Below are 26,859 nucleotides of genomic sequence, written 5' to 3'. Positions count from 1 at the left end.
CTCTTCCAATTTCTCATTTTTCAAAGGATCTATGTCTTTTTATACGTGATGGGTTATATCAGAATGTGCCTTTCTGAGAGTACTGGAAATATGATTGATGCAAAACAAGAAGTTAACAAAAAAAATTGTCAGGATGATATCCTGTTTGCGATTCATTGTGCAATAGATTTCACCCATATGCAGAAAAACAACTAGCTGCTCTGTTATATTATTAATTTTAGGAACAAAAAAAGAGGAAAGGAATGTCAACTTTAGACATTCAGTTGCTAATATTGCGAAACCTGGGGCAATATTGACAAAAGTGAATTACGGGTTCAAAGTTTCAACATATACAATAATAACGGAGCAAATAATCAGTTCATATATTGTTAACCAGTTGCAAAACAAACATTGATATTCTTCATCCAATAAACAAATATATAAAAACGTAATCAAATAGTCAGTTGCATTATTTACATAACCTAATTACAAGGGGTAATTGAATATGTGCTCTCCTTTAATTGAAAACCAGCGCGGTAAAAATGAGGCTGGCCCTTTAAGAGATGTTTTGCTGCCGCACGTGCTTGCCTTATAAGGGAGCAGCAACAAACTGTGACCGTTAGTTACCTTTTGCTGCGCTCCGCGTCGAGCTGCGTATAAAAGCCTGCCTGGGGAGAAAAAACAGTTTTCCTAGACACTGACAAAGAGCAAGGAGGACCGCGGCGTCAGAGGGACGCAGTTGTTAACCTCGTTTTTCGCTTTTGTTTGAGAAAAGGACGTTCAATTGATGAGAGGCAGAAGAGCGAGTAAACACATTAAGATCAAGGTTGGTGACTTCACGCGCACTTCTGTGAGTTTTACGCAAAGATTTGGAATTTCTTTGTTAAGACGAAAATGCCGCACCACATATTTCATCGCTTTTTGTCTTGTTGTTAGCATGTTGTTAGGCTAATTGTGTAAATCTGGAACTGAGAAGAAAAAAAACAAACAGTTTTTTTATGTCGTGAGGAAAATATGGTACTTTAATTGAACTAATGCAATTATCCAGAACTTTTCGTCATTTTTACGTCTGTAGCTTAAACCAAGGGTGCAGTTTACTTAAAATTAGGACGTTTTGCTACTATGATGATAAATGTCACGTTTTTCTTTTTCCTGTAGTCTCTAATTTTCTATTTCGACAGCGTCTGAGACGGACTCGACCCTAGACTGGAGTCTGTTAGAAAGTATAAGCAAATAGCATCCGGTGAGGGATTGCAAAAGTAAAAGAGTTTCTGTTGCAAAGTCTTAATTTAATGCTTAATAACAACCTCATAAATGACCATAACTTGAAAAACAATTGGCTGTTGCTGCTTTGTCTATTTACACATTTAAAACAACACGGTCTAATAAGAGACAGACAGGAATAAATCGCTCATAGGACATAGTTTATGTCTGGTTTAGCTTTATTTTGTAGGTTCAGTCGTCTTTTTTGCCGCTTTATTTTGTCTGACTTGAAACTGTTGGTCAGCGCCGCTAAACTGGATGACCGACAGTAACCCCAGTTCAACGGAACAATGAGATGAAGCACAAAAGTCAGTCTGGAAGACGATTATCTTTTTATAATCTCATATCCTATTAAATACACCTACCGAAAACATTTCGTCAAATTCGTTTGGCTCATGTCTGCTTTTATTGATCTTACATTTAAGTAATTTCCACTCGATAAAAAAAACTCATAGAGAATGTCTCTTTGTGGGGTTTTTTAAAATCCTTCTTTTAATTTTTTTTTTTACCCCCCGCCCCGATATTTTTGTTTGACATGCATGCCTTAAGCGATGCTGCCACGTCGTTGAAATATTGTGTTTTCAGATGTGCTACTTTGAGCCAAGAAAGTCGTTTTACATACAACATCGATGACTATACCCCCTCTTTTTTTTATACAAGAAAACGAAAAAAACTATGTCGATCAGTTATCATTTTGAGGCGCTTTACGAGAACTAAAAAGACAATGGCGTTGAAGAACGGGGAAAAAACATTCTGTCTTAATGTGATGTAACACGTGAACGAGGAACGATGGTAAACAAGCATAAATGTGATTTTTTTTTTTGTTGCCATGTTTTATACCACTAGAGGCGCCCTCGCTCTGCACCAGTCACTGAGCTAAATCACCTCCATCTTTATTCTCTGCATACGACGTGTAGATTTCGACCCAGTGTTTGTCTCGTTCAGATGCGTAATTTTGTCGCTGCGTCAAATAAAAATTAGTATTATGCTACAGTGGAAATTAGTAGAATGATGGCAATACATTCATCTTTGTTCTAAGGGTTTTAGTTTAAAACGGCTCGGCTCATACATTGAGAAGAAAAAAACAAATTCCGCATTTTATCAAGACACGACGAGGGATTGTTAAATAAAAAAGACACGGTGCCTGATATGACTTGCTTTGTTATTCATGCCACATGACGCAGTAGCCTAAAATATGGCCAGATTACTCATTTACAGATATTTATGGGGCAGCTTTGCTGTGATTAATTAAATATAATTTTGCTTGACTTGCTTGCTTAGTAGTTGTTGCCACCAAATCAAGTGACTCACTGAGGGGTGAAACAGACGTACCCGAGCAACAGATAATGTGGCTGGATCGCTGTGTTTGTTCATGGATCCCAAAGTTCCTGTTAGTTTTTATTATGAAACGTTAAGCATTTCAGTGGATTTTGTTATACTTTGCACATTTTGTGCAACGTCCATCTATATATATCTATATATGTCCTAAAATCAATGATTTTAGGACATATATAGATGGACATTGTTGATCTATTAGTCTTTTTTGTTGGTTGGGGGAATTTTCACATCTGTTTCCCTTCAGCATATTTGTATCCAAAGTAATAAGTTGAAAATGATTTAGTGCTAAAAGCAATCCTTGCATATTTTCTTTCCCTCAGTGAGTATTTATCCCACCCTGATAGTGGTAAAAAAAAAAATGACCAAAGTTATTTGATTTGGTCAAACAGCTTTGACCAAAAGTCATTTGGTCAAAGTTATTTGCTTTAAGACTATTTGTAAAATATTTTTTAAAGTAATAGAATGTTAGATTTTATAGCAGATCAACTAATCAGTATGACACGTTATGTTTGAACATCACTGTCCTTGACTTCGCTGTGCTATGGGCCCACTGTCCACTGCAGCCAATCAGCTTTAATCTGTATAAAGGACATTATGCATGGAAAATAGGACGGCCTTGATTTTTCCGCCAATGAAACGTGAAGTTTCACCACCTAACTCCAAAAAATTTGGAACGTACTGAATGAAATACAGTCTGAATTTGTACAGAGAGAGCGTTTGGGTTTGCTTTCTAATTTTAAATAAATTTGATCTGTGAGACGCATTATTTCTCTGGTCTAAGTGAAAGGTCAACATAATGTCAGTGCCACGTACAAAGAGTTCTTATTAGAAGAGTTTACGTTTCTAGATTGATGAACAACAAAATACAAATCGTTTTCAAAGAAATGAGACCAAATTTCACTTTGTAAATATGAAAACTATAACAAAGGAAAAAATAATAAAGCTGTTTAATTATTCATTCTGTAAAGAATAAACAAGGAGAAAATAATGAGCTGAAGTCATTCCTAAATTTTGAATTCACATCAAATGGAACATCGTGTTTGATTCTGAGGTGTTATCTGGCTGGAGCCAGTGAAGATAACAGAATCTACTGAAAACTTTTCATGGGCTCAATCCTCCCCCCCTGCATGCTCCCCCATCGTCTCCCCACCCACTCATCCTCCCAGATCAAGTGCTTGAACTTTGGACAGAAGAGTTTACATTAAGTGGAGCTGAATTTGCAGGAGTCGACAGCCGTCTTCCAGTCGGTTGGCTGAATTTTGCTGAGCCTTGCTGTTATTTTGGCAGCTCTGTGTTTCAGGTCAGAGGAGTTTTGTTCCAACAGGTGAATGTTCTGGCATTTTACTGTAGTTTGCCTCTAATGGTTTAATTTTAGGATTATTTACTCTTTCAAGAAATGCTTGTCATCCAATTTCAGCCTTCCTCTTGCTGTTTTTTTTTTTTCCCCCTCTTATCGTTGCGTGTCTTTGGTCGTCTTCTATTGATGTTATCACTTTCTGTTCTGTTTTCAAATCCATTTTTCTGCGTGAGAGCGTCCTCTTTAATTGACCACTGTTTTATTTCACAAGAACACAGCTAAATTAAAGAGGCTTAACATGCGTCTGTTATGGCTGCATAACCATTTCTCCACAACAAGAATAGTGTAAATTAATGGTTTTGATATTTGTTTTTGAGTCATCTCTGTGTTTTATGCTTGTTGTGTTTGACCCTGTGTTTTTTTTTTTTTTGCGTGTGTGTGTGGTTTTTTGGTGTTTTCTCAGTGAGGAGCTGGCGTTGGCTTGTTGAGGTTAGGAAGACGGCAACATGGCAGTCTCCACTCAGCTGGGTCTACTGCTATGGAAGAACTTCACCTACAGACGAAGACAAACCGTAAGTAGTCTGTTAATCACTGATTTGAAAGAATTATAAACTCAGTTGTAAGTTATGACTGATTATTACATCTGTTAATTTTCTAAATACTACTCTTTCTGTGAAATTGTAAATTTTTTAGCACACATTTCTAAGTATATCTAATTATGTAACCGAGCTAATATTTAGAGATGCAACGGGGGTAATAAATGTGGAGACAAATTTTGCTCTGATTTACCTGTGGACAGCTGAGTCAATATGAAAAATTAAAATATATTCATTTGAACACATTAAACTAAAAACTCTCCGTTGAGAGTTTCTAAACTGATCATTTTTAACAGTTTCTTACAAATCTAATTGAAGTTAGGGACATGCTTGATGTTTCTTTCTTACATTTTAAATAAATCTTTGATAAACAAGATGTAAAACCTGGATTGGGCAAATCAGACTTTAAGAAATTACAAAATATGCATGGGGAAAGAAAAGTTGATTAATCTCTACTAATATTATTGTTATTTAAATATTTATACAAAATTTTGGAATAAAGTTCCAACACTGTTTGAACTCATTCACGTTTCCAGCTGGTTGACTTTAAACCCCAAATTTTTTTCTTGTGTGCTTACTCACACGTATTGTTCCCATAAGTGGGTAAAGAGGGAGTGACATTATTGTCTTCTGAGACGTTTGGATTGAGAAGTGTTACAATGTGGAGACTGACTGAGATGGATGTGAGGATGACACAATCATCGGTTAGATCTATTTATCTGGCTCCTATCATGTGCCGGTTGATGCCCACACGCTCAAAGTTATGCAAATTGAATTCAGTCTGACAAGTTGACATAAGTGCTCCTTTATACAGAGGGGGGTGAGTTAGTCTGCATACAATTAGGTCACTTCTCAGCTCCTCGAAGTGGCAGCTGTGGCCGCGTGACTTCCTGAACAGTCTGCTCTGACAAAAGAGATACAGTGCATATTGTTGAGACAGCGGCTCTGTTCTTCAACCGTCACACTGCATGTGTGACCCGCTGCTTCAAGCGGGCAGCTGAAGCTCAAAGGCCATATGGTGTAGATGGAAAATCCCATACAGATCTCCCTGTCTCTGTCTCGCTCTCTAGCAGCTTATTAACCAATTTACTTTACACAGATTCATGGTGAGATTCAGTGTTTGTAAAGTGAAACAGTCAAATGTACTCGAAATGTAGCTTTGCTTGAATCAAATACTGGAAATGAAGCAAAGGAATCTGCAACGACTGAAGAACAAATGAAAAGAATCAGTCAGGAGCTGATTAACTCATCAGTCGTAAGTGATTTGTGTCTAGGAATGTTTAACGCCTTCCCATCATCCTTTGTCCCTTAGATCCAGCTGCTGATTGAAATCATTTGGCCCTTATTTATCTTCTTCATCCTGATATCAGTCCGGATGTATTATCCTCCCTATGAACAACATGAATGTAAGTAAAAAAGAAAGTTTATATGGAAACATTACTTGGAAACTTTACTCAGAAGCTGTAAACCTTTTCAGGGAAATGCAATGTTTTGCTATCCATACAAAAGTAAAATTTTAAGTCTTTGACTCTTTGAAAATTTGAGGACCTACTGTAGAACCTTGTAGTACACTGCAGGTAACCTTCAGTGAATTAGATTAAACTTTATTCACTACCAGTATTGTACTAACAAAAAACATATTGAAGAATGTTATTTTTAAATGATAAAGATGATGCTGTATCACTAAATTGTTCCATTATGTTATTTTTAGGCAAAACATTTGATTCTCAGAAAGATCAACATGGTAGTCAACTGAGGTCCTTGTTTTTGACGCACAAGAAGCTCTCCGCTTTGTCAATATTTGTTTGCACTATGTGAATCTGTGACTAAACCATCAGCTGCAGGAAAAGTGCAGCTGCTTTCTCAACCTTCTGCCACGTAACAGTTCAGCGAAAGAAAGCATCTAAAAGTTATTAAAATGTTTAATACATAATATCTCAAAAAGGCTCCAACCTGTAAAATTAAACTGAACCAACAAAGTGAAGAAGTGTCCTTTCTACTATTTTAGAAAGTAGTCATATTTTAGGAAGTGTCATATTTTATTTGTACATTTGAAACAACTGCTACTAAGAAATCAAAGAAACTAAACATTGAGGTGATTTGCGAGGAATACCATGTATCTCATTATTATTTACAGTTTGCTTATGTTTTACCTATTCTGGAATTTAACTTATCGTGAAAAATGTTTGCTTTTTTCCCCCAGGTCACTTTCCTAACAAGGCCATGCCCTCAGCAGGTACCCTGCCCTGGGTACAAGGCATTATCTGTAATGCCAACAATCCCTGCTTTCGTAATCCGACCCCTGGAGAAACTCCAGGCATAGTTGGAAATTTTAATGACTCCATGTAAGTAAAGTAGCTAAGAATTTTTTTTCTTTATACTGTTTTGTATTAAAACTATTAACATTTGATCAGAACTGTAGAATTTGTTTGTTTTTACTATTTAGAAGACATCTTTGTGACTTTTTGAAGCTTATAAGAGCGTTGTGTAATTGTGTTTTTCCTCTTGCTGTCGTCACCAGAATTTCCCGTCTGTTTAACGATGCCAAGAAGATTCTTCTGTACACCCAGAACGATAAGAGCTACGAAGGCTACCGGGGAATGCTGGGAGCCCTCAGAAAGCTTCAGAAGAACCCTGCTCGTAAGGACACGCCTTTAATTATCCTCTTGTTGCGCCTTCCAGTTGAAAAGTGTCCTACTTTCAGTCCCACTGGGGACTTTTTATCGTTTTCTCACCATTCGTCAGCTGCAGCACCTGTGTACTCAAACTTATTGGAGCCCAAGGTTATGAGTCTAATCTAGCATTCACTGTAGGTACAAATTAATTGCAATGAATAGTGTCATATAAAAGATAGACTAAGTTTGTGGTTTGGCAGCCAGTGTTGCAAGTAATCACCGCCACACTCCATCAACATTGGTGTGCTGGTAGGGAGGGACAGTGTGCTCGTACGTGCTGTCAGTGGCACAGAACAGGAAATATATTCAATTTTAGACTCCACCCTGGCAGACAAAATGTAATCAAAGCATAGATTGGGTAGTTTGTTTTCTCTACAATGTCCCTGCTTCCTGTCCCAGTTTAGTTACAGACAGTCTGCTGTAGATACTGTAAACACTTTCTTCTAAGCCATTCAGAATTTTACTGGAATAATTAGGATTTATGATGAAAGTAAAATTAAACACATTCAATCTTTTTTTGTCTATGATTTAAACTGTTTTAGTTATTTTAAATTAATTTAGTCAATAACAATGAAAAGAAGAAAAAAAGAACTGAGGATTTGAGTTTTTGTGTGTATTTTGGTGTTAATTGAGTCTCTGTGTTTCCCCCTATTATCTTCTGTATATTTAACGCCACTTGTGTCGCCTGCTCCCTGTCGTGTGTCTAAGGTTCTGTATTCCCAGTGCTACCAGTGTCTGTTTCCTTGCCTCATCATTCACCTGTGTTGCCTGGATTTCTGTTCTCCTTCGTGTTTGGCATTAAAATCATAATTTCTCCCAACTACTGGGCTCCACTGCATCCTATCCTCACCATCTACAACTCCAATTCATGACAAGAACAATATGTAAAATGGTCTTGTAGAAATAACATGACATAATAAAAGAAGATAAGAGAATTTAAAGTGAAAGACTATTAAACAACAAGGATGGAATAGCTAATTGTTGCTTAAAACTATATTTATTCCACATTCTTATGCCCATCAGTATACTTCCTCTATTTAAATGAGAGGACATTAACATTATGTCTCATAAGACCCCAATTTAATTTTATACTGAGCAGATTAGATCTTCCTTTAGAAATTGTGCAACTAAATTTTTTTGGTAGTTGTTTTGGCTGCATCTTAGTTAGCCTGGAGGTAAAGCTAATTGTATAATCACTTCTTGGAAGCTTTTCTAAGTTTTAATCAAGAGAGATATCTCTTCAAAGCAAAAGGCCAAAATAGGATTTTTCAGTCATATAGTCAATGCATAAAAAAAGTTTCGCAAAAGAAGATGTTAGTTTCCTGTTTCAAACATCGTCAGATCCTAGTTATTGATTATCTCCCACGTTTGAAATGTGTTTCGTTGTAAGATGTGAAACAAATTGAGCAGAATGCATCTGTAATATTTTCATTGGCTCAGAAAGCTTCTGTGCACTTGATCACAAATGATTTCTAAAGTTAAACCATATTTCTTTCTGCGTTTGTCTTGAATCCATGAGGGAGAATGCACTTATGTAGAGACATCTCTAACACGATGCATCGCTAAGCAGCTAAAATGGGAAGTTATCTCGGAAATAGCAGCCTAGATCAAAGGGATTTCTGCATAATCTCACTCACTTCTGTTGCTGATAACAGCATTGGGTCACTTTCAAGATGGAAAAAAAGAAACAAAAAAAACACATCACTTGTCAACATATACAGCACATTTCACACTTAGTAGCAGCCCTTAAAGAGCTGCTCTTAAAGAGATTAATGAATCTTTCATTACAGAAGCATAATCTCACACAATTTATATGTAAAATAAAGACGTTAAACTGAAAACATTAGTCTGCAAAAAAAAATTCCCTATGACTCCCCTGGTGATTTTTATGAAATACAAGTAGGTGAAATGTTTTTATATATGTTTTTATATTTTTACCAGGGTTTAACTATAACATTCTACTATTCAAAATGGGAAAGACAAGAGAACATGCAATTTAATTAATGTTATTAGCTTCAAGAAAGAAGCTACTCACCAAGACTTGTTCACTTTTACCTTGGAAGCAAAAACTGAACATTTTTAAAATAGCCAAATCTGAGGCAAGACTTAGAAGACTCGGGTTAATTTAGTGACTGAGCATTGTGTGAAGGACGGCACAACTTGTCCACAGCTAACAGCACTGTCTTCAGTGTTAGATTATGCTTCAGCAGTGAACTTCAGTGTTTTTAAAAAATTTATTTTACACATATTTACAGAGTCGCCAGTAGATGTGGAGTGCACTGTATGGAAATAAAGTAAAAAAATATATATATATTTCATCAGAATTATGCTGACATGATCTCCTGAGTAATCGTGTAGTTCACTGGGAGTTGCAGCTTCCCAGTGGGACGCTGATTAGGCTCCATTAAAGCTCCCTGACCGTTAACCACTGAGGGTTTAAGTCATTAATACTCACACAGAACTGGCAGAGGCACACAGGGACACATGAACAGCTATATTTGGAGAAGAAATCTGATGCCAAAGTATTGACGATGCTTAATCTTAAATCAGAAATTTCAAAGGACCCACACATCTCAGGACCATCTCAGGACAATATTTTTTTCAGTCACATGTCTCTTGAAAAACACTCTGTTCTCTTTCATTTCCTCCCTTGGGTGTTTTAGTTAAAGCCAAGTGTTTCCTGTGGCTGTTGGTTTAGATGTCATTTGATCTGTATACACAAAGGAACGACATGGAAAACCATAAGCAGTGGGATTGGGAGACACATATGATTTAAAGAAAAAGCATGCTTTAAAGCTAAAATATAAAATTTTATTTCGTACAGTACTACAGAGCATCAGAAAAGGAAGTATAAGAGTAGCAACATCTTCTCCTTTTGCGAAACTGTTGTTTATGAAAAATGGCTGTTAAAAAAATCTGTTCCTCTTTTTTGTGTATAATTCTCCAAACTGTCCTCATAAGTCCACAAAAAGAAAAGAAAAATCACTGGAGGGAAAGGAAATTAAAATGGCTTCCTCAAGAAACGCTGAATGTAAGAAAAGTTAGTGGGGAAGCCAGTTTGAGACAGAAGGGATAAAGTATTTGGAGGAAAGTTGGACGCCCCGCAGTAACCTCTGCAGACTATTAAATTCATCGCTCCGTGGAAGCGGGAACAGTCTGTATTTTTGTGTGCTTGTGTGCATCTGTGTGAGTTTCTGGTACCGCTCAGCTGACTCGGGCCGGTTTCAGGAAGGGTTCGGCTTCTTCGGAATGCAGCAAAGCACAAAGAGCTTTCAGACTGCGAGGAAGATGAATTGTGTGTGCATTTGGAGACTCATCAGTATTCAAATGCTCGAAGTGGATCATAATCATAAGATAAAGTCTGGGATTCATTTCACATGTTGGCTCATTGTTGATGTTACTCCCCATTTCATTTTGCAACTTTGAATCCCCTCCCCCAAACATTTGGACAAACATTCTGTCTAGTTGAATCTGGCAACTCCCTTTTATGAAATACCAATAAGATCAAAATAAAAACATTTGCAACTTCCTCATGTTCTCTCTTCTATTGTTTCCAAGACAATTTGAACTCAATCACCTTTGCAATTTCGTTTGCCCTCCTCCCCAGGATTCAAGCTGAAAGACTTCTTGAGAGACGATGAAACGCTTTCTCACTTCCTGCACCACAACGCATCGCTCCCTCATCACACGTTGAAGCAAATTTTGGAGGCTGATGTCAATTTGGAGAAGGTAAAATATTAGGATTGTTGCAGATATTCACAGCGGTTGTGCATAAATCTAATGACCTTGGCTTTGCGGTATCTGTTGGACCAAAGGATTCAGCCAGAGCACAGCTAAGCCCTTAATACCCTGGGGGGTGGACGTACATTGACTCGGGGGATGGATGGATGTACAAGCTACTGAGCAGTAGTCCCTCTCCCATTTGTTTTTTTTCCCTGTATGTTTATCATAGTTTTTGATATGATTTCCCCCCCTTACATCTAATTTTCTGTTGTTCCCTTAGCTGAAAGGATAAATTGTTTTTGCTTCAGCATCCATTTTTTCTTGTTGTGTGTTAAAAGGAGATTCTCTAAACCTATCCTCTTCCATCCATATGAGCTATATCTGAATAACTCGAACCGCATTCACTGACCGATTCTCCGGCCCTTTCTTCGCCTCTGCTCTGCGGCTGCAGTCACATGATTGCTTTCATCCTTCCCCCCTCTCAGTTCCCCTCACGTGCAGAGACAGAGGCTTTAAATCAAAAACACGTTACACCATCTGATTCTACACAAACCACCCCCTCCTCCCCTGCTGCCCCGTCTACCAGGCGCTCATTGATCACAGAAGGGAACGTCTCATAGATCACGTAGCTCGCCAGGATCATCGCTCCGTCGTAGGAATGACAATTATGAGACTGTTCACATTGCTGCACCAGTTTCTGTTGACATATAATGTAATATAATAATATAATACTTTATTCTGCAGCGAAAAGGTGAATACACACACAGGCCGATGTTACGTTTCTCAAAGGAAAACATGTTTTGAATTCTGTCAGTCAATTTGTATGATTCCCAAACCTCCCAACTGGCTTTAAGCCCTGATGTTTTCTCCAGTGAACAGATTAACAGCTGTGTTATGCGTGTGTTTGTGCAGGGGTGCGTGTGCGTGTGTGTGTTATGTTGTCTAATAGATGGGATAGCACAGAGCGGTCAAGGACATTTGGAGGCAGGCAAAGAACACACACATCTTGACTCTGTCGCCAAAGAAAAAAAAAAAGAGCCTCTGTTCCCTGTAGGCTCTTACGTTCCAGAAAAGGACATTTTGTTACTTCACCTCTCTGCAATTTCTCCTACTAAAACATAACACTTTTTTTTTCTCCAGAGCAGGGGGGAAATAAACAGTAACAAAACATATTATGATGAAATTGGTTTCTTGGAAGTCTGAGTACAATGTTTGTCCCATTATTTATATTACCAATTCTTACTTTTTGCTGTTTTCTGCTAGTTTTCTTCAGTCTGTCCAGTCTAAGGACGTTTTTGTCCTATTAGCTAAAGACAATCTCCAAGTAAGCTACCTATTGAAGCAAACATTTTGATGCAACATTGCTTTCTAAAACATGTGACAAAATGTTATATTAACTGCTTAATATTTGTGTCTCTGAAATGTAATTGAAATAGTAGTTGACTGTAGGCCTAGTTTAAAGCTACAAGTAAAAATTTCTGTAAAATCAACCTCACTCACATCTGTCATGTTTTGTAGTCAGTTTTTCTTTCTGTTTTGCTATTTAGTTGTAAAACCTTAACTTTGGTTTTACACTCTTTAAAACTCCTGTTTTAAAATAAAAAATTACACTCTTTAAAACAAGCTTCCAGGCCCAAGTGTCCCTGGTGACATCACATAAGGCATTAGTCAGCTGATCAGTTTGTTGAGTGCCTGCATTTGTATTTTTTATCATGTGTTTCATATTTTTTAATGTTTTAATAACAATTCTTAATAAAATGTGTTTATTTGCATAAATATAAATATAAATATTTGGAACATTGTCCAAGTCATTTTTGATCAATTGTCTTGAATATTTGGGAAATTTCTCAACAAAAAAACGTACAGAGACCATTTGAAGATTATTTTTGGCAGACTGGAATGAAATTTAAAACTTCCATCTGTATCTTAAAATGTCCAAAATGCACTGCATGTTGTGGAATCCAGCAGTTTTATTATTACTAGGTGAAAAAACACAAGTTTGTATTACATAAAATGCATAAATAAAGGCTATTATTTATGCCTTTATAAATAATAGCCTTATTATTTATAAATAAGGCCTTTATTTATGCATTTTAAGAGGAATACATTGGACTATTTTTGACCTTTTGAATTTAAATAGTTTTGTTTCTTTCATTTCAGGTGCTCACAAAAGGTTTTGGATTCCATCTCAGAGATCTTTGCAACGTAACACCGCTAGAGGAGTTTGTCCACATTGCAGACCGTAACGTGTCCCACTTGACTCAAGAGATCATCTGCAAATCATCCAGTAACTGGCTGAACAAGGCTCAGAACCACTTCCTCTCCAATTTGGACTTTCTGAAACCGATTCGAGTGAGTTCGATGAATTTTTTGAGTTAATTTCAATTTGATTTTTGACATCCTGATTAAAAACAGTTTTTTTTTCCTGTTGATAATTATGAGTATTTATTCTAACAGCCAATGGGTTAATAATTTTGTGTGGTGCAGTAAAATGCTGTTTTTTGGGTGAGGGGATGTACTTTAGAGTCTTATCATTAAAAAGGATTGGCCCAGATATATATATAAAAAAATTCCTGACATCTAGATGTTTTTCTTGTATAAGCAAGGTTTTCTTTAAAAGAATTTCCTCCCTTTCCTGTTTGGTGTCGACTTTCCTCTGTTCACAAACAGTCTCCCCCTTCCCATAAACTTTTGAACTGTATACAAATCATTATGAGGAAGGGTGGCAAAGGGTGAACAAAACAGTTTGCTGTTCAGAACTTAAAAGCAACAGCGAAAAGTCAAGAATTTCTTCAAAAGCCAACATAAAACATAGTGATGCTCATTATGCTTTGTTCTTTCAGGTTTCTTATTATTTCAGCATAAAGAAATAAATATGCCTTGTTGATGACATGCGAACAAGCACTGACTAATATAGGATATTATTCCCAGAAAACAAACTTTGTCCTCAAAACTGAGTCCAAACTTTGCGAAACCCTTTTTTATGCAATCGTGGGCAATCTTTTCAACATTGGCAAAAAAATGTTGCATGAGGGCAAGAACTCTTGCAACACTCCCAAATTTTCTCCCATCACTTTCCTGATTGTGAGAATTTGTAACGGGGAGGAGGAGAGAAATAATAGGTCAGAAGTAAGACAAAAGTGAGCAAGGTGGAGGAAAGAAAGTTGAGAGTTCACTGGAGTATTGTTGGTTTTTCCCTAGAAGGCTGTTCTCTTTTCATTGACACCTGTGCTTTATCAAATGTCTGACATTCCAGCACCCTGCTGCCTGGAGTGATACATGAGAGCTCTCAATCACACGTTCAAACACCGGCGTTCCCAGATAGCACAGAAAAAAAGAAGAGCTCAAATCCCCTTAAACTTTTTTTTTCCTTGCCTTCCTGTCTTTATGATTTTCATTATCACAACCTTCATTTTACCTCACTTCTTACGATTTCATGACAGTTATCTCGTCTAATCAAAAAAACCATGAAAACTCTTCCTCCAGAGAACTTTGTAGTAAAAGAAAGAAAGAAGTCATTATTTAAGAAAGATGAACTGAGAATTATCCATTCTCTTTGGCAGAAGGATGTGAGTTCAGACCCCAAAGCTGTCCAAGACGTCTCAGCTGCAACCAACAACCTCCTGGAGAGCCTCGGCACACTTGGCGTTGAGGTAAATGAACCGCTGACATGTACAGAGAGCACCACCCACACAGTACCACATGCAAACACGACATCCAAATTATTTGTATCCAAAGTTCAGTTGTCATGTTTGTGACTGAAATCAATTCCTAACCACACAGATAAACTGTCAGAATTCAACCAAAGGTTATGGTGTAGCAATTTCTATGCACTGTATTTGGGTAGATTTGGCCAATATTTCTGAGTAGAAACGATGTAAAGGCCAAAAGGCACGTAAGTTCATTAATCCAACCAACTGCCGCGCCCCATCCCAAACCATTTTTATGATCATTTTGATATTCTGGTTTGTAATTTATATAACTGAATTAGTGAAAAACTCGTTAAATATATTCCAACAAAGTTGAATGTTAACCTTTTGCCTCACAACCACAGCTAAGATGTCCCCTTCATATGCAACGGCTGCCTCAAATATTGGCTTTACAATTAGCCTTTTCGCTAAGCTAGCCGACCTCCAACACAGAAACTCAACCACATGACTTCCAGAAGATACTAGCTATACCATATTGACATATTTATTGTCAAAACAACCCGCAAAACCTTATGCCTCACCGCATAATAGAAGAAATGAGACATCCAGAAGCAATATCTTACATTTTTCACACTGCTTGAGTAAAAATTAAACCCTTTTAATGGCTAATACTTAATACCCTCTTAAATCAAGAGTTAACCTGACAGAGAACCATCTACAACTGGAGATGCCGCAATATGTTTTTTGTTCTTCAAAAGTAACTGGAGTACATGACAGACTTGACTCAGTGAAACATCAAGTGTACCTTCATTGATGTTACACGTAGCAGAAAACCACGAAGAGCCGCATGTCTGTCCCCGGCTAGTGTAACCGAGTCTGCAGTGTTGGAGTGCAATGAGAAATCAGAGATGCAGGAATTGGTTGAGCATGCTCACCAAACGCAACACAACCCCCTTTTCTCTCAGGCTCAGACTCTGCTGATCTGGCAAAACATAAAGACCCAGCTGTCTGTCTGCGTGTGTGTGTATGTGGGGGGGTGCATGCGTGTGTGTATGTTGAGGCTTCCTGTCTAAGCAGCTGACGGATCCCTAAAGAACCACTCTTTTTTTCTTTTAACTGTGAAAATGTTGCAACTTTGAGTCATAATTTCCTTTTCCCTCGTTGCACAATATTTAATTCCTCTTTTTGATTGGAACAGTGTTAAAGTTGAAGCTTTTGACATAATTGTTAGAATAATTTGAAAATTAAAAGGTCTATGTTTTCCACAAATAAATAGCTGTTCTGTGGACATGGTGCGGCATCTTTGGTTAAAATGAATGAGCAGCTGGCATGCAAGCAATGGCATGTTGTTGCTAAGAAAATGCAGGAGACCAATCTAATTTGTGGTGTGTGCTTTGGTCCAAGGTTTTATAATCAGTTGTAAAGCAAACTACAGCCTTAGTGTTGTTTTTTTGTTGTTGTTGTTGTTGTTGTTGTTGTTTTCTTCAGAACTTTGGACATGAGCGAAAGAGAATGTTGTCTAGAAATATAAAACTATGGCATTATTTTATTTTCATATTTTATTAAAGCTGTCAGAATAAACAGGAATATCTTCCTTATAGGAATAACAAAGATGTCATGCCACACATTCAGTTCAGTATTTCTTTAAGGTACATAACACGATTAAAATCATAGGAAGCATCCTTCATAATTCTGGCACATTTAAATTTGCAGTCATAATATCAAAAATAATGTTCTTAGCTGATTTATATGTGACTTTTCACAATTCTAAAAAAACAATGTTATTGAAAACAATTAAAAAATGTTTGATTAAATACTTTTTGAGTCCTTTTTTAAGATTGTCATTCTTGAAATTTACGACTTGCATAAATTACCAAAAAAAATAATAGTGAGAGAATGACTTATGAATTGTATTTTTATTTATGTAACTGTGTCAACTTAGATTGGAGGGTTTAATCCATGTGAATCTTGTACTTTTACATCTTAATTATCTAACTGCAAACAGTTCCTCATAGTTTGCAGTAATGCTGCATAGTGGTCACTTACTTTAGCTATTTTTTTTATTTTCAAATTGCACCATTTCAAGAAAAACTTTGTTAAAAAATATGAAGCAATAAATAAACAAGCCTACAAGTTTAAGATGCAACTAAAGTCATATTCAACATATTAGAATATGCATTCATTTGAAGATTATTTATGAAACTAAAAGTAACATTTAAAAATAATAATAATGTATTGAACAGTTCATTAAGCCCATTCTGCATAATTAAATTGTTTATTGGTCTGATAAAATATGCTAATCGTAAATATTTTTATTAGCTATAATCAAAAATCATCCTTATTCACAGAAAAAAGCTTGAAAATAGAAGTCTTTGCATAATTAATCAACAATGTGTTTCAATGTAAATTGAGTTACTGAAAAATTTACTTTTTCAATCATTTAAAAAACGTTTGGACAGAATGCTAGACATTTCAGGGCTAACCAAAGAGATTATTAGAAATCTTTTTAACACCTTGATGAAGCCCTGATGTATAAAAAAAATACTCAACACAACATAGATCAATTCCAGGGTCAAACTGGTTGTTTTCTTGCGATCACGCGTGCGTTGGAACTTCATTCGAGTTATCAGGTGGACATTTTCCAGCCAGCCACCCCCTTATACAGCAGTAGAAAGGGAATCAGTGTTCAGTTTTTCTGCTGACCATTATTTTGCTTTCCTCACTGCTCTTCTTATCAAAACAACCTCAGATAGCCTCATTTGACATTCCCGGTGGGAAAAAAAAAAAAAAAATTCCCCCACATCGCATCCTTTGCAGTTTTATTGCATTTCTAGCAAAAATCAAGCCAAAAAAGTCTTGCATTCTCCAAAACACATCAAAAGTTAACTTAATATACTCTGATTTCTTGGAAAAATGTGTTCAGTATCTGATATACTTGTTAAATTTTTATTGTGTGATCAGCCTTTGAGCTGCTCTTGTCTACATAGCTGTGTGCTGGAGTGGAAACTTGAACTTTAATAACCTGACAGAGGCTGTGTGCTGAGGTTACTCTGGGACAATTCTGTTCTTCTGCCTGCCTGCCTGCCTATCTGCATCCCAGTTTTATTTTCCATGTGCGTGCGAGTGCAGCACATCTACATTCTTGTATATAGCAGGTATTACTCATCGTGCCACCTCGCCAAGTTAGCGTGGGTGTTCGTCATGAAGGGAATGACACAAAATCGTTTTCATCCCAAGAAAAACGCTCATTCACACAGACCTACAGACCTACAAACACAGGTTTGGTATCCAAAGTCACCTACATGCACATGGTGATATAGAGATGCGTCACTCAGAAGGTTGCACTTTGTTTGTTTGAGAGAGGTTGTGGCGAAGAGGATGTTGGCACCCTTAAGTGGAACGACAAATGTAAGCATCTGTCACAACAGAAAACCTCATGAGCAGCGAGTGTAAAATAGCATGCAGCATTTGTACACACACACGCTCACTCATGCCATGCACTATTTCAGATGAAACTGCAGGAAACAATGTTACCCTGATGTAGCTGCAGACTCAGCTGCAAGGTGAACCAGGTTTAAACAGTGAAAGTGAGACTTGCTCTCACTTTCTCAAGGTTTGAATATCTGTTTTACGAGCTATGGGCAAAAATAGACCCATAAATATATGAATACATAAACAATACTGTTTTCTGTTATGCAACAACCAGGATACGGTGGATGTTTGCATATCATCTTGCCCATATGTGCCTGTTCTTGCATGTGTTTCTTTGTCTGCAGTGAGGAGTTGTGAATAAATGTCAGGATAATAGCGCTCTACTTGCGGAGCCAGCAGAGGTTTGCCTGTTAGAAGAAATGACCGAGAGTAACCCCTCTTTGTTCTCAAACCTCCCTCTGTTTTCACCTCCTGTTTCTAACACAGCCACTTTCTTTCTCTCTTTCCTCTCTTTCCATTTTCTTTTTTGTCTTCACTTTTTCTCCTTCCTCTGTCTTTCTTTTCTTTCTCTCTTTCCTCTTTCACTCTCTATTTCTTTCATATCAGGTATAGTTTTTACCCCTCCATTCCTCCACCAATACTTGCTAAATGGGTGAGGTCTCCCTGTTATTCATCCTTCTTTCATTCCTTTCTTGTCACGAGTTGAATCCCTGATTGCATGTCTAGTTGAACCGCTAGGAAACACAGTTAAACCTGTGCTGACTTGTCACTTGACCTATGGTAACCTTGCCGTGCGGCGAACCCGGTGATGTCAGAACGCATATGACTGCTGAGTGCTGACGGTATAAAACACCGCTTCCCATTTTTCACACTGAACAAAACCAAAATGTGACAAAAACTCAAATTGCTTTCTGTTGGAAACAAACACAGCTACAGAGTTTATGCCAATTTCAGACAAAGGTTGCAATTCAAACAGAAGTTCTTTTCACGCATTATCAAGAAATCCCTGAACAAAGAGGAGGGCTGTGTGCTGTTTTGTTCCAAACGTCAGGATTCTTTCCAGTTTTTAACACGCATATTTCTGCCACTGCGTTGGCCTGCATGTATCAGTTTGTGAGTTGTTGATTTGCTGCAGAGCAACAATGTTGCTGCTCTGGCATAAACACTCGGCATGATGGCTGTTTCTGATGAAAGACACTGTGCTGACTCGCATTACGCGTTATCTAAGCTCTTCCCTTAAAAGCAGCGCAGACCTTCTCTCACACACGCGTGCTTGGAGGACTGGGAACAGCAGTTAAATTTATCTTAGTCGGGCAGACGGTCAAGTGTTAAGTGTCTCCACCCCTCAGAGCAGCACTTCTCTACATGTATCAAATGTACACTCACTGTGCACATGACGACTGTTTTAAATCGAGCTGTGGCAAACGATAACCTGCCAGATGTGGGTTTTTTATGTCTCGCATCTTGACTGCCAACTCAGTACAGGAGAAACTGAGACTTTTGAGGTTTCCTGAAGGTGTGAAAAAAGGTGTGAAAAATTTAGCACAGAAAAAAACCCGCAACATAGTCTTTTTTTATGCCCAAGAGGGACTAATTTTGGGCATAATGTTTGACTAAAATCATCTATTTTTCCCCAGATATCTGTAAAAAAACAAAGTGCAACTGAACAACAAAACCAATTGCCTGTGGCCATGTATCTTTCTTTTTGTAAAAAAGTAGGAATCTGAATTTTGTGTTAGATTTTAGCCAATCTGCCACAAAAATGTTATTTTTAAAAACATGGGGAAAAACGCTCTTAAAATACTTTTTTAACCATCCTGCTTTAAGGGATAATTAATTATTAATTATTTTTATGTGGTGCAGAGTCCACTTCACACTGTAAATGTAAGACAACACTTGCTGTTAAATAGCACTTTTCTAATAATTTACACTAAGAATAATTACAAAGTTGATGTTTTAGATGATCTTTAGCATCTTTATAAGGGGCATCATGCAGTGCTAACTTTACTAAAACAGCAATCGGTGGATATTGGATTTAGACAGTTACCTTTATTCAGATCTCTAAACTGCTGCCAACATTTGAAATGTTCCAATTTTCCTAAATAGATTTAAAGCTCCAAAGGATTAAACAGCATCCCAATTCAGCCTTCTGATTATCTGCTGACATCCTGCTCTAATTTTAAATAACTTGGACTATTTAATTAAAATAATTCACAGATATTGAAAAAAGCAAACTTTGGGTTTTCTATCAGTTGTCCATATAACTCTATGGGGTGCAAAAACTGATCAGAAAAATATCTGATCTCTGAATTTCCAACCGGTCGGTCAAAAATGACCAACTTATAATCACAAGTGAAAAATAGCTTCCAAGTTAATCCATCTGGTTTAATATTTGGAATTAGCTTTACTCTCTCCCTGAGCTTAATGTTTGTGTCTCTCTCTCAACAGCTTGCCAGCATGAAGAGCTGGAAAGACATGAGGAAGGAGATCCTGTATCTGACTGCAAACTCAACAGGATCTCCGAAGCAGATGTACCAGGCCGTGTCGCGTATTGTTTGCGGACATCCAGAGGGAGGCGGCCTGAAGATCAAATCCCTCAACTGGTACGAAGACAACAATTACAAGGCTCTGTTCGGACACCACGGCAACGACAGTGACAGTGAGCCCATGTCCACCTATGACAACTCTTCAAGTAAGCATCCTTATATTTTTTTAAAATATAAAAGAGTTATTTGCTCCCAATTTTTATCTGTTCAATACTCAAACTGCGGTTTGTGTTTTTCTTTTAGCTCCTTACTGTAACAACCTAATGAAGAACCTGGAGTCCAGCCCCATTTCCAGGATGATTTGGAGAGCCCTCAAACCTCTTCTAATGGGGAAGATCCTGTATACCCCAGACACTCCAGCAACACAGAGGATCATTCACGAGGTACAACAGATTCCTCACAGAAAAGCCCATTATCAGAATGCCTCTAGTGAGTTAACCTAAAAGCTTGAATTTTGCAGGTTAACAAGACCTTCCAGGAGCTGGGGGTGCTGAGAGATCTGGGCGGCATGTGGGAAGAAATGAAACCTAAATTTTGGAGCTTCATGGAGAACAGCGAAGAGATGGACTTAGTCAGGGTGAGTATGTACACTGACATCATTTCTGTAGACAAAATATGGCTGTGTTCCCAGTGTTCCTTCATGTTTAGCCTAAAAAAAATTCAGGCAACTTGAGGGCATGTTTGTAATTATTTATCCTGAGTGACCCGCACAGAGAGTTTGTTTTCTTTTTGGGTCACTTTCAAGTTCTAGGGCAGCAAAGAAAGATAGACAGTAATAAAAAATAAAATAAAATAAAACCAATCCTAAAGAAAGACATGTTCCAAGTACAAAATCAAACCCTAAATTCTCTGAACACATTAATATCAGAGAGTCAACCACACAAAGCTATTGCACTACTTCCTCAGTTTAGATGAGCAGCTTTTAGTGGGCATAGAGCTCATAATGTGGTTGTTTTATTGATGGGAACTTTAACCCAATTTTCACCACCTTCTTTCCTTAATAAACTGCTTAAACACCACCTCCACCTAGTGGTGTATGCTTGTAAATTACCTTGTACATTTTTCTAGGAATAAATGATAACAAACTTCTATTATTTTGTTTTTGTCCATAATGTATTTACTGTAGAAGCCCATACCCCTGGGGCACTTTATTTAACATTCAAACAAAGATGTTTTCTCAATTAAAAAAAAAAAAAAGAACTTGTGAAAAATACTTTTTATTATATTTATGAGAACAACATGGCATTCACTTGCAATTGGTAGAAAATGCAGGTCAAAAACAGCACAAAACAAATACACTCTGAAACCAAAAGGCTAAAGGATACAGTAGCTATTCATAAGTTTTCCTTTTTTACACTGCTGCTTGACATAAATCATCTTTCAATCATTCTGTTTTTCTTCCAGTCCTTGCTCCAAAGCAACACCAGCGCTGCTTTCCTGGACGCTCAGCTCAGTGAGACCGAGTGGAGTGTGTCCGACGTGGCGGACTTCCTCACAAAAGCCTCAGAGGACCGCAGACCTTCGGGGTCAGCTTACACATGGAGGGACGCGTTCAATGAAACCGATCGTGCCATAAAGACTATTTCACAGTTTATGGAGGTTAGTGAGTTACAAATGCTGTGGCTGTTTTAATTTTTATTTTATTTTTCCATTGCAAGGCAACAAAACAAAAGAAATCTAGAACATTACATTACATTTTTACGTAATCTTTTTTTTTTACCTCTAGGATTTTAAATGGCAAAAAAATATTACTGTTAGTTTAAGATCCTGTCAGTTAATCTGAGATTCATGGCTCTTGATTCGTTTTATAAAATCGTTTTCTGTCTTTGGATAAAGCCAATAAGAAAAACAACGACTGGGAGAAAGGGCGTTAAATGCTGATTATTTTTTTTAGGTCATCTCCCTGTAAAATCGTTATTAATATTTCCAATGAGTTTGTGTGCTTGACCTCAAATACCAGCACAGCTATTAATAAAAACCTTGAAATTAAATGTTCTTTTGCTTCACATGCTTCATCAAACTAACTCAAAGCCATGTGATCTGTATCACTTAAATAAAACAAGGTCAGCCATAAATCCTCCCTCTGTTAGTCAGCGCTGATTCTCTGTACTTGTTTAGTTCTCAGTAAAGTTCTTTAAATATCCGCTTCCACCTTCATAATGATCTGATTTCTATTATGCCGTCTGTTCTTAAAGTGATAGGCTTCTCATGTCATATTTGATCACGTATATTATAAATTATTGTAAGTCTTCCATTTCCTTCTAACACTATAGATTAAAAACAAATATAATCAGTTACGTATCCATTTCACAACTTTTACAACCTCTCTGACTAATGTTTCACTCCAAACAACCCAGTGACCGACTGACTTTCTTTAAGGAGATCCTATAATCTATATGCACAGTTGTTTGTTGCAGTAAAATCAATGTTACAGCTCCAAATAACCATAAAAGTTCACCCTTCAGTGGTTTCTACGCTGTATTTGATCGGAATTTGCTCTTCTGAATCTTTAATGTTTATCAAAGTTGGGATGAAGGAATGAGGTAAAATTCAGCTCATGTTAGATAAACAAGTGAAAGGTTGATCTGTGGGAGGGCTGAACACATCGGGTAAAAAATTCTGTGGTTATTCAGTTTGAACTTAGTGAACTGTAAAAAGTTCATAAACTGTTTTTCATTAACAAGATAACAAGGATAACTCAATAAAATAGGTTAAATGGTAATAAAAGTCAATCACCTAACAGTTAATTGAACCTCTTATAGTTTTATTGGTACAACAATATAACAATAAAAATTCTGAATCACTGTGGCAACATTTTCTCATTAAATCCTTTCCCTACTTGCCTGATTTCTCTGGCTCTTTTTCTAATTTCCTCTTCTTTTAGTGTGTGAACTTGGACAAACTGGAGTCAGTCCCCAACGAGGAACGCTTGGTCAACAAGTCCATGGGTCTTCTGGATAACCAGAAGTTCTGGGCGGGAATCGTGTTTCCCAACATCGCTCCCAATAGCACCGACCTGCCTCCCAACATCAACTACAAAATCCGCATGGACATCGATAATGTGGAGAGGACGAACAAGATCAAAGACGGGTGAGTGGCGACGGGAAAGACGATTTTATCTTGGGTTGTTTGCTTGACAGTTTTTACATTTTCTTTTTTGTTACTTTACAGATACTGGGATCCTGGTCCCAGAGCGGACCCCTTTGAGGACCTGCGGTACGTCTGGGGTGGATTTTCTTACCTGCAGGATGTCATTGAGCAAGGAATCATCCGAGCCATCACTGGTACTGAGGAGAAGACGGGCATTTACATCCAGCAGATGCCCTACCCTTGCTATGTTGATGATATGTAAGTGATTGCATTATAAAAGCAAAACCTTTCCTGTACAAAGATCTGGTAGGATTGTACGTTAAACATTTCGCTCCTTTTTTATTTCAGATTCCTGCGAGTTATGAGCCGGTCAATGCCTCTCTTCATGACTTTGGCCTGGATGTACTCTGTGGCCATCATCATCAAAGGCGTGGTGTATGAGAAGGAGGCGCGACTGAAGGAGACCATGAGGATCATGGGACTGAATAACGGCACCCTGTGGCTGAGCTGGTTCATCAGCAGTTTAATCCCACTGCTGATCAGCGCCGGCTTACTGGTGATGTTGCTGAAGGTGTGTGTTGTTGAAGACTAGCACATGCATCATTTCTATCATTTAAAATAGTAGAAAACGTGAGATTATCATTGTTATAATTTTTTTTCCACTCTTCTCTCAGATGGGAAACCTATTGCCGTACAGCGACTCAGGCGTTGTGTTTCTTTTCCTGGGATCCTTCGGTGTTGTAACCATCATGCAGTGTTTTCTGATCAGCACTCTGTTTTCACGTGCCAACCTGGCGGCGGCCTGCGGAGGAATAATATACTTCACCCTCTACCTGCCCTACGTTCTGTGTGTTGCTTGGCAAGATTACGTGGGATTTGGAGCAAAACTTGTAGTGGTGAGTGAGATAGATTTTATTACACCTGAGTAAATGCAGTCCCCTGCGTTTTCATTGATACCACTGGTAAGGATATGTAAAAAGCCTCAAAGTAAATTCATATTTTTCAGATGTAGCACAGTGTCTCTCAAGTAATTTTTAACAAAATCACGGCTCATGATGATGAAGGAAAATTTTAGAGAGAAACACACAGCATCTCAGACCATATTTAACACTGGGCATGAGGTGTTTTTCCACATATTCATTCCTTGTTTTATCTTCAAACAAACAATGAATAAAGAGACATTTATTTGGTGTGTTTAGTGCCAAAAACGTCAACCTCAGATTCACATCCATATCTTACACCTAGCGTGATACACAGGGATCCCAAGAATTCCTGCTATGTAAACTGTGGATATTGTGTTTCTCTCTCAGAGTCTTCTGTCCCCTGTGGCTTTTGGCTTCGGCTGTGAGTACTTTGCCCTGTTTGAGGAACAAGGTGTGGGAATCCAGTGGTCTAACCTTCTAGCAAGCCCCCTGGAGGAGGACAGCTACAACCTGACCACCTCTATATGCCTCATGCTGTTCGATGCAGTGCTGTACGGAATAATGACTTGGTACATTGAAGCCGTTTTTCCTGGTAAGACACAAAAAAATTAGCTTTTTCTTAAAAATCTGATGTAATCTGTGCAATATAAGTCATTTTAAAAGCACATAATTATGTTGCAGGTCAGTACGGGATCCCCAGGCCTTGGTATTTCCCTTTCACAAGAACATATTGGTGCGGAGAGAAGGAGAATCAAAACATTAATACTCCTCTGTCAAAGAAGAGCAACGCTGACGGTACAGCAAATACAATCCTAAGTAATACCAAACTGCAAGAGAAGCCCTTGCTTATTGCTAATATGATGTTCTTGATTTCATCACATCTACAGCTGTGTGCTTCGAGGAGGACCCAAGCCACATCGACCCGGGTGTTTACATTGAAAACCTGGTGAAGATCTACAGCCATGGAAACAAGCTGGCTGTGGACGGATTGACCCTTAAATTCTATGAAGGCCAGATCACCTCCTTCCTCGGCCACAACGGGGCTGGCAAGACTACAACCATGTAAGTTCATATGGTCAGTGAACTTACTCTAGTTACCAACTAGAGAAAATGTAAACAACTCATTTCAAAACCTTAAGTGGTGACCATGTTCTGCTTGTGATAGGTCAATCCTGACCGGACTGTTCCCACCCACCTCTGGCACCGCCTACATCCTCGGCAAGGACATCCGCTCCGAGCTCAGCACCATTCGGCAGAACCTGGGGGTCTGCCCCCAGCACAATGTGCTTTTCAGCATGTATGTATGCACTTTAACTGGAAAACGCTTTAGCACACTTGGGCCCCCTTTCTCGTATTTCAAGCGTTTGTGCTATTTGTTGGTTTGCCGTGAATCAGGTTGACCGTCGAGGAGCACATCTGGTTCTACGCTCGCCTGAAGGGCCTGCCTGAAGAGAAAGTGAAGGCTGAAATGGAACAGATCGTCAACGATGTCGGACTGCCACACAAGCGAAAGTCTCGCACCAGCACGCTGTCAGGTCGGTTTCTAGTTTCAGGTTTCTCTTAATTATTTTCAGCACTTAAATTGTTTGTTTTACATACTTGATTAAATTTGGAGTGCATGTTTCTGACTTTATCTTTTTGTGCAGGTGGAATGCAGAGGAAGTTGTCTGTAGCGCTGGCGTTTGTCGGAGGTTCTAAGGTTGTCATTCTGGACGAGCCTACTGCTGGTGTTGATCCGTACGCACGCAGGGGAATCTGGGATCTGCTCCTTAAATACAGACAAGGTAAATGAAACAAATGTTATTTTTGTGTCATATATGTAAAAGTTGGCCAAAGGGCTTTAGTATGACAGTGTTGTAGTGAATGACCTTACGTTTTTATTCACTTTCTAGCCCGCACCATCATCCTTTCCACCCACCACATGGATGAGGCTGACATCCTGGGCGACCGTATTGCTATCATTTCCCATGGCAAGCTGTGCTGTGTGGGCTCCTCTCTCTTCCTGAAGACTCACCTCGGAACCGGCTACTACCTGACGCTGGTCAAGAGAGACTACGACCTGTCTCTACAGTCCTGCAGGAATTCTGCCAGCACCGTCTCCTACATGAAAAAGACAGAGAAGGTAACCGAAAAGACATTTTTATGCTTAATAGTCTGCATTAAAAAAAAACCATACAGATGAATTTATTAAGGTTTTTTACCCCCACTTTTTTCAGGAGGACAGCGTATCAGAGAGCAGTTCAGATGCTGGTCTTGGCAGCGAACCTGAAAGTGAGACTACCACTATTGGTAAGAACTGGAAGCTTAATGTTTCTAGATAAAGAGTTCAAAAATGATATTCACCCAC

General features: G+C 38.1%; 1 protein-coding gene across 4 annotated transcripts in view; it reads left to right on the top strand.

Moving 5' to 3' along the window:
- Positions 1–621: 621 nt before the first annotated feature.
- Positions 622–26,859, top strand: part of LOC102233672 (ATP-binding cassette sub-family A member 1-like) — a 36,190-nt gene continuing 9,952 nt past the window's right edge. For 2 of the 4 annotated variants that reach the window (XM_014471561.2, XM_005806490.2), the window contains exons 1-24: positions 622–805; positions 4,341–4,449; positions 5,786–5,879; positions 6,677–6,818; positions 6,995–7,113; positions 10,756–10,877; positions 13,032–13,223; positions 14,435–14,524; positions 20,402–20,645; positions 20,743–20,882; positions 20,960–21,076; positions 21,904–22,098; positions 23,384–23,589; positions 23,671–23,847; positions 23,938–24,160; positions 24,264–24,485; positions 24,900–25,104; positions 25,194–25,307; positions 25,400–25,574; positions 25,678–25,809; positions 25,908–26,047; positions 26,159–26,296; positions 26,405–26,634; positions 26,729–26,801. In XM_014471561.2, coding sequence (XP_014327047.1) covers positions 4,384–4,449; positions 5,786–5,879; positions 6,677–6,818; positions 6,995–7,113; positions 10,756–10,877; positions 13,032–13,223; positions 14,435–14,524; positions 20,402–20,645; positions 20,743–20,882; positions 20,960–21,076; positions 21,904–22,098; positions 23,384–23,589; positions 23,671–23,847; positions 23,938–24,160; positions 24,264–24,485; positions 24,900–25,104; positions 25,194–25,307; positions 25,400–25,574; positions 25,678–25,809; positions 25,908–26,047; positions 26,159–26,296; positions 26,405–26,634; positions 26,729–26,801 — 3,556 coding nt within the window. In that variant the 5' untranslated portion in view covers positions 622–805; positions 4,341–4,383. Of the gene's footprint in view, positions 830–3,832; positions 3,905–4,340; positions 4,450–5,785; positions 5,880–6,676; positions 6,819–6,994; positions 7,114–10,755; positions 10,878–13,031; positions 13,224–14,434; positions 14,525–20,401; positions 20,646–20,742; positions 20,883–20,959; positions 21,077–21,903; positions 22,099–23,383; positions 23,590–23,670; positions 23,848–23,937; positions 24,161–24,263; positions 24,486–24,899; positions 25,105–25,193; positions 25,308–25,399; positions 25,575–25,677; positions 25,810–25,907; positions 26,048–26,158; positions 26,297–26,404; positions 26,635–26,728; positions 26,802–26,859 lie in introns of those variants that run through there. The other 2 variants (XM_023333083.1, XM_023333084.1) reach the window with 2 other exon arrangements.

This window comes from Xiphophorus maculatus, chromosome 5 (genome assembly GCF_002775205.1).
Source record: "Xiphophorus maculatus strain JP 163 A chromosome 5, X_maculatus-5.0-male, whole genome shotgun sequence".
Classification (NCBI taxonomy): domain Eukaryota; kingdom Metazoa; phylum Chordata; class Actinopteri; order Cyprinodontiformes; family Poeciliidae; genus Xiphophorus; species Xiphophorus maculatus.
Note: the sequence above shows the minus strand (reverse complement) of the source record. Positions and strands in the feature narration are given on the sequence as shown.